Here is a 10,347-nt window from a genome sequence, read left to right as displayed (position 1 = left end):
ATACCTGCATTGTTCTAGACGCATGGACGAGGTAGTGTCTGGGAGGTTATTTTTGAGCTGATAATGTTTAATAATTAACAAAATGATGGAGCAGTCACATTAGTCACACCTTTAAAATCAAAGTCCACTATTTAAATGTGAAAATAGTTTAGTTTATTGACTGAATTTTTCCTCGTGGTATTGTTAGTACGTTTTATTCTACTTTTTAATGTTTGTTTTAACTGCATTAAAACGGTTCACTTTCCCTGCTAGTAATGAACAGCTTGTTTTGTGTGTTTGTTTAAATTGAATATGCTTTATTTTATTAGTATTAGTTTTCCCTGTCATTGTTTACATGCTTCTGTAACTCGAAATGACGTCATAACGTCGACGCATCCTATTGGTTAGATTTTCACGACACGACAAATCCAATTGGCCGGAAGCTCGTATTGCCCTTACTCGGAATACTCCGAGTATGTGCATGTGCCGAGTATGTGCTGCATGTGTCACTTCCTCGCGCGTGCTTGTTTATAAACCGGCGTATTTCAATTGCATACTAGGTTATTAAGCAAAAAAAAAAAAAAAAATTAATGCAAGTTTAAAACGGACTTTACGATCACCGTTTGCAGCCAAGTGCTAACTTGCTTTCACTTATGAATCTTATTGAGCAGGCCTGAAATCGACAGCGGCTCTCGGATTATCTCCATCGGCGCTGGAAAGCGTTTCTTCCGGCCCGTTAGTCCAGTAAGGTTGCACGAGCTACTTTTTGTGTATATTTGCATAACTAATAAGTATAGTTTTTGGTTTCGTTAAACTCGTGCTTGTGTGTGTTTCGTTTTCATTCCGCATTATTAGGCACACACTTGTCCTGCTCGTTGTTAAAGGAGTATGAGTTCGTTAGCGCGCTCTCAGTCGGAGGTGTTCGGAGAAATCCGGAAGGAGCTCTATGACGACCATGAATTTCGACAGGTTACTCATGTCTTCGTTATCATGGGCGCTTCGGTAAGTAACTAGAAAATTTCCTGCGCTTAGTATAGTGATCCACTAACCTTGGGATTCCTGGAGATCTGAGATTCCTTTCTACAGAGTTCACCCACAGCGCTAATCCAACACACCTGCTCCGATTATATCAGGTAACTCACCTGCACAAGGTGTCTTGGATTAGGGCTGGAACTGAATACTATAGAAAGCGGCAGCCATTAGAAAGTGTTCGTTTAAACGTATTCATATATATAACTGATACTTCAACACTTCTACACCTCGACCTTCTTAGAAAGATTTGAATATACAAAGAGGACACGCCCCCAGATTCCTTAAACCCTTGGCTAATTTATCGAACCGGTTCGTTCGTTGCCTGCCGATAAACTAAGCTCTCAAATGTCAGGACAGTTTGTGGTGGTGTTTGGGGTTCTCGATATATCTATAGAGTTATATTCTCTGTGAATTCACAAAAGCTAAAACCACCCGAAATGTCTCATAACAACAGAGTTGTGGTATTTTTTTTTTGTAGCTACTAAAATGTGAATCTCAGGAGTCCATTACCTAAGTTCATATATAATACTATGTAACAAATTTTTACTTTTTTCTTGTTGGAAATACACTACATTGCCAAAAGTATTCGCTCACCCATCCAAATAATCAGAATCAGGTGTTCCAATCACTTCCATGGCCACAGGTGTATAAAATCAAGCACCTAGGCATGCAGACTGTTTTTACAAACATTTGTGAAAGAATGGGTCGCTCTCAGGAGCTCAGTGAATTCCAGCGTGGAACTGTGATAGGATGCCACCTGTGCAACAAATCCAGTCGTGAAATTTCCTCACTCCTAAATATTCCACAGTCAACTGTCAGCTGTATTATAAGAACGTGGAAGTGTTTGGGAACGACAGCAACTCAGCCACGAAGTGGTAGGCCACGTAAACTGACGGAGCGGGGTCAGCGGATGCTGAGGCGCATAGTGCGAAGAGGTCGCCAACTTTCTGCAGAGTCAATCGCTACAGACCTCCAAACTTCATGTGGCCTTCAGATTAGCTCAAGAACAGTGCGCAGAGAGCTTCATGGAATGGGTTTCCATGGCCGAGCAGCTGCATCCAAGCCATACATCACCAAGTGCAATGCAAAGCGTCGGATGCAGTGGTGTAAAGCACGCCGCCACTGGACTCTAGAGCAGTGGAGACGCGTTCTCTGGAGTGACGAATTGCGCTTCTCCATCTGGCAATCTGATGGATGAGTCTAGGTTTGGCGGTTGCCAGGAGAACGGTACTTGTCTGACTGCATTGTGCCAAGTGTAAAGTTTGGTGGAGGGGGGATTATGGTGTGGGGTTGTTTTTCAGGAGCTGGGCTTGGCCCCTTAGTTCCAGTGAAAGGAACTCTGAATGCTTCAGCAAGACATTTTGGACAATTCCATGCTCCCAACTTTGTGGGAACAGTTTGGAGCTGGCCCCTTCCTCTTCCAACATGACTGTGCACCAGTGCACAAAGCAAGGTCCATAAAGACATGGATGACAGAGTGTGGTGTGGATGAACTTGACTGGCCTGCACAGAGTCCTGACCTCAACCCGATAGAACACCTTTGGGATGAATTAGAGCGGAGACTGAGAGCCAGACCTTCTCGTCCAACATCAGTGTGTGACCTCACAAATGCGCTTCTGGAAGAATGGTCAAAAATTCCCATAAACACACTCCTAAACCTTGTGGACAGCCTTCCCAGAAGAGTTGAAGCTGTTATAGCTGCAAAGGGTGGACCGACGTCATATTGAACCCTATGGATTAGGAATGGGATGTCACTTAAGTTCATATGCGAGTCAAGGCAGGTGAGCGAATACTTTTGGCAATATAGTGTAAGTGTTATTTGCCCATTTGTAACCCAAATAAAGAGGAAAAAACCCATCTTAGCCATGAACGTTTGGGTTAGTTTTGGGCTGTTTTTTTTTTTTTTTAGTAAAATGGGCTAATTTTGAGGTTTTTGTTCTCTTAAAAGCCTAAACCCATTTTTATTAATCATTTTCTGTCAAGAGAAACAGTAGCTTTTCTGCCAGGTTGATTATATTAGCATCCAATTTGACAACTGGTTTATTTGAGAAAGCTGTTTTACAATTAGACAACATTTGCCAGTTATCTAAACAACTATGCAGCTGTTTATTTCAGCTGTTTGATGTGTTGTGTAGTACGGTACTGTACACTTTAAGACATGGCTTATCTTCTAACATAGATATATATCTTCTAACATAGATATATATGAACTAGCCTGAGCTGTGAAACTCCATTTCCTCATTTAAAGGGCTGTGCCACACAGGTCCAGTGAACCATACTCGCATTTCCATGGTTGTTGTAAGGCAGGTTTTGTGAGGGATAGAGGTTCCTTTATGGTGTGTTTTGCAGATTCATGCTTCATGGCCTGTTAACTTCGGATTGAGCCAGATGAAAGTGTCACTAGGTTTGGTACGGGAAGTACACTGGCTCTTCACTCACACACGAGTGGACACACACACATTCCCCTGAAGTAGCAATTACAAGCCAAAAAAGTCAAATCTTCTGTGTTTTATTTTCTCTCTCTCTTGCTGTCTCTTAAAGGGGGATCTTGCCAAGAAGAAAATTTACCCAACACTTTGGTGAGTGTCTGAACAAGGCTTATATATATATATATATATGTGTATATATATAAATAATGTGTATGTGTGTATATATATATATGTATGTATATATATATATATATGTATGTATATATATATATATATGTGTGTGTATATGTATGTGTGTGTGTGTGTGTTCTGTTATTCATCTAATCCTGTTTTTAAGGTGGCTTTTCAAAGATGGACTCCTACCAGAGGACACCTACTTTGTTGGGTTTGCTCGTTCCCACCTGACCATGGATGACATCCGTGCTGCCTCTTTACCGTATATGAAGGTGAAGGCAATAAAGTATTGTAGAAATAAAATATTACATATTTTATAAGTAAGGAAGTAATAAAAAAAAAAAAAAGTGTATCAATGCAGACTGAGGTGAAGCGGGGTTACTATTACAACTCTGACGTTTATGGTTTTCTTATAAGAACATCCAGAAGTGTTTTATGCCTTTTACGTCACATCACACGTTAGCCAAAAAATGACATAATTTATTATTACTACAAATAACAAAAATGTAGCTTGTCTTGTTAGAGAGATCTTAAAGCACAAGCTCCTCAGCACTGGCTTTCATAAGTTTTAAATAATAAAGCTCTTATAGAAAACCTTCACTTTATTATTATTATTATTATTATTATTATTAGTTTTATTTATTTTTTTTATTGTTAGATTATGTGGAAGATCTATACAAGTTGGACTAAAATGTGCTAAAAAAAAAACCCACACAATTTTTGTGTTGATCATTTCAGGTTAAAGACGTGGATAATGAGCGTGTCTCAGCATTTTTCCAGAGAAACTCTTACCTGGCTGGACGCTATACAGAGGGAGAGTCTTTCTTTCAGCTGCAGTCCCACCTGAACTCTTTGTGCCATGGTACAGGTGCCAACCACATCTTCTACCTGGCACTGCCCCCCACCGTCTACCACAGTGTCACCACCAATATTCGCCAGCACTGCATGAGCAACAAGTCAGTGACTACCAGCACATCACACTCACTGGCCCTGCAGCAGCCACACTCTTGAGTAATACTAAAAGAGGATCGACTTGTTTCAGGATGTTTAAAAGGATTTTTAAAGGAACGCTTTGATTAAAATACATCATGATTTTTTTTTTTTTTCATTAAAATAAGGCAGCTTTCACATCTTTGTCTATCTGTGTCGCTCTCTTTGTTCTTTCCTTCTGTCTGTGACTCTCTGTCTCCCCCTATCTTTTGTCTTTTCATCATCTCTCTTTTCACATCTTTTTTCTTTTTCTGTCGCTGTCTTTCTCTCTCTTTATCTCTGCGTCTTCCTCTGTATCATGTTCTCTGCATATCTGTCTGTCTCTCTTTGTGTCTCTCTGTCTTTTGGCCTCTTTCACTCACTTTGCTTCTCTCTCAATCTCTGCATCTCTCTCTCTCTCTTTCTGTCTTTCTCTCTAGGGGCTGGAGCAGGGTGATTGTGGAAAAACCGTTTGGACGGGATCTGCAGAGCTCGGCGGAACTGTCAGCACACCTCTCTTCCCTTTTCAGTGAGGATCAGATCTACCGTATAGACCACTATCTGGGGAAGGAGATGGTGCAGAACCTCATGGTGCTCAGGTGATGCATTTCATACTGTTCACACAAGTTTGAGTGCAGTGGTTTACATTTTAATCATGTAACGTATTTTGAATTATTTAAAGCGTAATAAGAGCACAGCAGTAAAAAGGCTTTTCAGAGGATTTGAGTGGTTCTTTAAGTAACTATAGAAACAGGCTGATTATGGAAAATGTCCTGCCATTTTGTTCCAACCTGCCTTTTAAAGTCTTCTGATTTGACTGTAATGAGACTGTTAGAATCTCTGCATTGGAAAAACTACCCCTTGCCCTGACCCCAGTGATAATCACGTAAAAATCAGAGGATCTGATGAGTCTGTCGAAATAACAATAAGTGCAAATTCTAATGTGCATCAAGAAATCAGAAATAAATAAACTTGCCTAATTTTACAGAACTGAATTCCAGGAGGTGTAAAACATGGCATGTTAATACAGTTCAGATTTAACAGTGAGACAAACAGGTTCTCCAGTCACCATCATCTTTCAGAGCAGGAAATGATTGTAACACACAAATAGCAATCCAGCATTATTCTCATGGTTTCCTCCAGGTTTGGGAACAGAATATTCGGCCCTATCTGGAACAGGGACAGCGTGGCCAGCGTTATTCTCACGTTTAAAGAACCCTTTGGAACTAATGGGAGAGGAGGATACTTTGATGACTTTGGTATTATCCGGTAAGAAAGCATTATGTTTTGAAACATTTTGCGGAGTGAGATATTTAATGAACTCTTTCTCTCTAACCAAAACGTGAGCATTTTGGCTTGGTTATTTATTTGACATAGGATGCATCATGTATTTCACTTCCTTTTCACCTTCCTTCCTCTCAGTGACGTCATGCAAAATCATCTTCTCCAGATGCTCACGCTGGTTGCCATGGAGAAGCCTGCCTCCACCAACTCCGACGATGTGAGAGATGAGAAGGTATCATAAGAATATCAGACACCACTTTTTTTTTACTAAAACAGGAAGATTTATCTCGCCTGGAAAGACAGTTAAAGCAACAAATATTTCTAGTCAGTCGGTGGTTCAAAGTGGAAACGTGATTTCAGAGATTCTCTGGTGTCTGTTTATACCCTTCAGGTGAAGGTATTGAAGTGCATAGCACCAGTGACTCTGCGTGATGTTGTGCTGGGGCAGTATGAGGGAAACCCTGACGGGGAAGGCGAGGCTAAACTGGGTTACTTGGACGATCGCACCGTTCCCAAAGACTCCCACACGGCCACTTTCGCCACTGTAGTGCTCTACATCCATAACGAACGATGGGAAGGTGCGACACTGCCATCACTGCGTATTAAAAATCAAACTTGCATTTCTCACTAGACAGCAAGGAAAATTGTGTGCTTCTTTAAATGGTTCTTCTCTGAAACAGGGGTTCCCTTCATCCTGCGTTGTGGAAAGGCCTTGAATGAGCGCAAGGCTGAGGTGAGGCTGCAGTTCACTGATGTGCCAGGCGACATCTTTAATTCGCAGTGCCAGAGGAACGAGCTGGTGGTGCGTGTGCAGCCTGACGAGGCTATTTATGCCAAAATGATGAGCAAAAAGCCTGGCGTCTACTTCAACCCCGAAGAGACGGAGCTGGACCTGACCTACCGTAGCAGATACAAGGCAAAGATGCTTAAATCATTCCAGTTTCACTTCTGCCAGAGAGACATAGGAGCTGTAACGTTAACGACAAGTCTTCTTATCAGATTACATGAGCATGATTTTACACATACACTACTCACAAAAAAGTTAAGGATATTTGGCTTTTGGGGGAAATTTATGGAAAATGTAAAAAGTTCACACTACAGTGATATTGTATCATGAAAGTAGGGCATTTAAGTAGAAGCATGCAATGGTGATTTCCTCATCTCAAACAATTTATTGAAACAAAAGCCAACAACAGTGGTGGTATACCACAACAAAAAATGTCAGTGTCTCAATATATCATGTACCATCAATTACAGCTTGACGGCGACGTCTCATGCTGTTCACAAATCGACTTATTGTCTGCTGAGGCATGGCATTCCACTCTTCTTGAAGGGCTAGGGTTAGGTTAGGGTTCTGGGGTGCAGGGTTAAGAGCCTCTATATGGCGACTCAGCTGATCCCATAGGTTTTCTATGGGATTCAGGTCTGGAGAAAGTGCAGGCCACTTCATTTGAGGTACCCCAGCCTCCAGCAGCCGTTCCCTAATGATGCGACCTCCATGAGCTGGAGCATTGTCGTCCATGAAGATGAAATTAGGCCTGTGGTGTTCATGCAGGGGCACAATGACTGGATTAATGATGTTCTTCAGGTAATATTGGCTTGTCACTGTACCATTCACAAAATGTAGGGCAGTTCTGTATTGAGTAGACACACCTGCCCAGACTGTAACACCACCACAACAGTGGCTGATGCATAGCGCTCTCCTTAACGTCTCCAACATCGTTGGCGGCCATCATTTCTGCTCAACGTGAATAGACTTTCATCAGAGAACAGCACTGAGGCCCACTGGTCCCTCGTCCAGTGTAAATGCTCCCTGGCCCATGCAAGACGATGACACCTGTACCTGGTGGTGTGGTCAGGTACCCTTGCAGGTCGTCTAGCACGCAGACCACGCTGATGTAAACGGTTTCGAATGGTCTGACGCAACACTTGGGTGCCTCTTACCTCCCTTAAATGTGCCTGGAGTTGAGTGGCATTCATCATCCGGTTCCACAGGGCACTGTTCACAATGAAGCGGTCGTCAACTTGGGATGTGGCCAAAGGATGTCCACTTCTATGCCTTTCTGTGACTCTTCCAGTCTCTCTGTATCTCTGTCGTAACCTGCTGATGACACTCTAAGCTCAGTGGCCACTTCACTCTGAGAACATCCTGTTTGAAGCCCTGCAATGGCGAGGTACTGTTGATCAGTTGTTAGATGTCGTCTTGGTCTCATGATGTCAAAATGTGAACAGCGTGATGAAGAGGACTGTTTAAATACCAATTCTAATTGAACCAGAAGATTTATTGGTCGTTTCATGGATCAAACTCCAGTTGTGAATTTTGCCGTTAAGCATCTTGTTAGAGAACAGCAAGTTATGCAAAAACTACTGAAACACTGAACAGTTGGACATGTGCATTCAAAAGTGTAGAGAAGGTCAAATTAAGTTCAGCTGGAAAGGTTATAGTGCATTTTAGGTGCATCCTGAAATTTCACCCGAAAGCCGAATATGCCCAAAAGTATGTGGACAACAGCCCATCACGCATATGTGGACTCTCGAACACGGTGCCACAAACTTTACAGCACACAATTGTATAGAAAGCTACAATATTCATAGAGACTCAATTAAGCCATCCTCTTAACTGGATCTGTTGGACCTCGACCTGGTTCAGCCTAACAGCGTCCGTGTTCACAAAGCAAGCTGCGTGAAGACATGGTTTGCTAAGATAGGAGTGGAAGAACTTGAGTGGCTAAATTATTTTGGCAATATAGTGCATCATAAATTTCAAATATGTGCAGCTACAATAAAAAAAAACATTTGTTCTAACTACAGTTTCTCAATGTTAATGAGTTTACTTTGAGGCCTATTTAAAAAAGAGAGAGATAAAATGGTAATAGGAGTCCACTGCCCCCTTTTACAGGACGTGAAGCTTCCAGATGCTTACGAGCGTCTAATTTTGGATGTGTTCAGCGGAAGTCAGATGCACTTTGTGCGCAGGCGAGTCTCCTTTTCAACGTTTCTACATCACAACACTGCTGTGTGACTGAACAGTCAGGTGGATTCGATCCCAAGTCACGTCTTGCTGTCTGTGTGTGTGTTTCAGCGATGAACTTAGAGAAGCCTGGAGAATCTTCACCCCTCTCCTCCACCAGATCGAAGCAGAAAGGACACAACCAATCCCTTACACATATGGAAGGTAGGACATATCGGTCATGACGAGGCAGTTTTAAGTTGAACTCCCCGGCTTTAATTGTTATGACTGTCTTTTTCTGTTTCTTCCCTAGTCGTGGGCCGAAAGAGGCGGACGAGCTGATGAAGAGGGTGGGATTCCACTATGGAGGAACGTACAAGTGGGTCAACCCTCATCCTGTGCAACAATCCAATCTCTGATCATTGTCCGATCACTGATGGTTAAGACTTCAATTGCCAAAAAGAAATCGAACAAAAATTCAGGAGATGAACCTGTTAATCACTGAGTTAATTCACCATGTACTGGAGATTTGTTTTCTACAAATTCCCTTTTTTCTTCTTCTATGAATGTATTGTAAAACAGGAAAAAATAATTAGAGCCACAGCTACTTTTCTTTCCAGATCGATTACACTCCTTACCTCTTAATTTAGTGGTAATGCTTCTCTTGCCTGTGTTTTCGTGATTTGAATGGAATTTGTAAGCACTTATCTTTCTCTTTCAACCTTTGACCAGATCACAGCACAGAACATTTTAGTTACATTATTCCATTCAATGGGCATAGCCTTCCTTATTTATTTCCCACAGAGTGATGGGAACAGTATAAAGCACGCACAATTCTAGAAACAGTAGTTTTTGTTGTAGTATGTAGTGGTTTAAGAATTAAAAGCAATAAGTTCAGTGTTTTTTTTTATATAACTTGTTTGGAGTTATGTGTTACAGTATTTTTGTGGAGCCCTGTGTGTACAAATTAACACAAGGTGTTTCCCAAATGCTAAGAATGTTTCTTTAGTTTACAGACGTATGTATGTATGTTTGTGGGTGTGTGAATGGGTGTGTGGATAAACAAACTGCCGCACACACTGAGTCAGCCAGGTCTAACCGAGTGCAACATATTGATCAAATGGCATTCTGTATTTAAAAAAAAAATTCCAACCTGCTTTAATTCACTTAATCTTTTAGCCAGGCCAGGTCTGTTCTGGTCTGGACACATTCCAATCAGTCGTCACCTCTTAAATAAGTTAGTGTTTTGAGATGCGTCACGGCACTGACCCTACTGGTTATGACTCTTGCTCTCAGGTACATGGCGTAGCCCGGGGGATGTGTTGTGACTCAGCCTGGCAGATAAACCAGTGGTCTGGTTTAAAATGGAATGTGTTAAGTGGATAAACACCGTTAACAAGCTGGAATATGCTATATTCATTTGACTGCATGTTTTCCTATTCTTTGAGTAAAGTCTTAAATAAAAAATTGCCACTTCATACTTAAACGTTTTGGTGTTTTCTTAACTGTATATTTCTTAATAAAAAATGT

General features: G+C 41.5%; 1 protein-coding gene across 4 annotated transcripts; it reads left to right on the top strand.

Annotated features, from left to right (window-relative positions):
- Window positions 1–437: 437 nt before the first annotated feature.
- On the top strand, window positions 438–10,323 carry LOC131366260 (glucose-6-phosphate 1-dehydrogenase-like). 4 transcript variants are annotated; one of them, XM_058410575.1, is made up of 15 exons: window positions 438–723; window positions 835–981; window positions 3,361–3,420; window positions 3,553–3,590; window positions 3,778–3,886; window positions 4,353–4,570; window positions 5,024–5,182; window positions 5,727–5,852; window positions 6,006–6,099; window positions 6,259–6,445; window positions 6,548–6,783; window positions 8,767–8,843; window positions 8,950–9,042; window positions 9,131–9,196; window positions 10,114–10,323. In XM_058410575.1, exons 2-15 carry the CDS (start codon window positions 868–870, stop codon window positions 10,124–10,126), a joined length of 1,590 nt encoding a protein of 529 aa, XP_058266558.1. In that variant the 5' UTR covers window positions 438–723; window positions 835–867; the 3' UTR covers window positions 10,127–10,323. The 4 variants fall into 4 exon arrangements, with proteins under 4 accessions (XP_058266558.1, XP_058266556.1, XP_058266559.1 ...); XM_058410573.1 differs by having other exon boundaries at window positions 9,131–10,323; XM_058410576.1 differs by lacking the exon at window positions 3,361–3,420 and having other exon boundaries at window positions 439–723; window positions 9,131–10,322.
- Window positions 10,324–10,347: the final 24 nt, after the last annotated feature.

Source organism: Hemibagrus wyckioides, linkage group LG15 (genome assembly GCF_019097595.1).
Source record: "Hemibagrus wyckioides isolate EC202008001 linkage group LG15, SWU_Hwy_1.0, whole genome shotgun sequence".
Taxonomy (NCBI): domain Eukaryota; kingdom Metazoa; phylum Chordata; class Actinopteri; order Siluriformes; family Bagridae; genus Hemibagrus; species Hemibagrus wyckioides.
The sequence above is the reverse complement of the archived record's forward strand: the minus strand, read 5'-3'. Positions and strand labels throughout refer to the sequence as shown.

Coding starts and splice junctions, on each gene's coding strand:
- LOC131366260 (XM_058410573.1), top strand. CDS start 868: ATGAGTTCGTTAGCGCGCTCTCAGTCGGAGGTGTTCGGAGAAATCCGG. Junction 3,421..3,552: donor TGAAAGTGTCACTAGGTTTG/GTACGGGAAGTA, acceptor TGTCTCTTAAAG/GGGGATCTTGCCAAGAAGAA. Junction 8,844..8,949: donor CAGATGCACTTTGTGCGCAG/GCGAGTCTCCTT, acceptor TGTGTGTTTCAG/CGATGAACTTAGAGAAGCCT.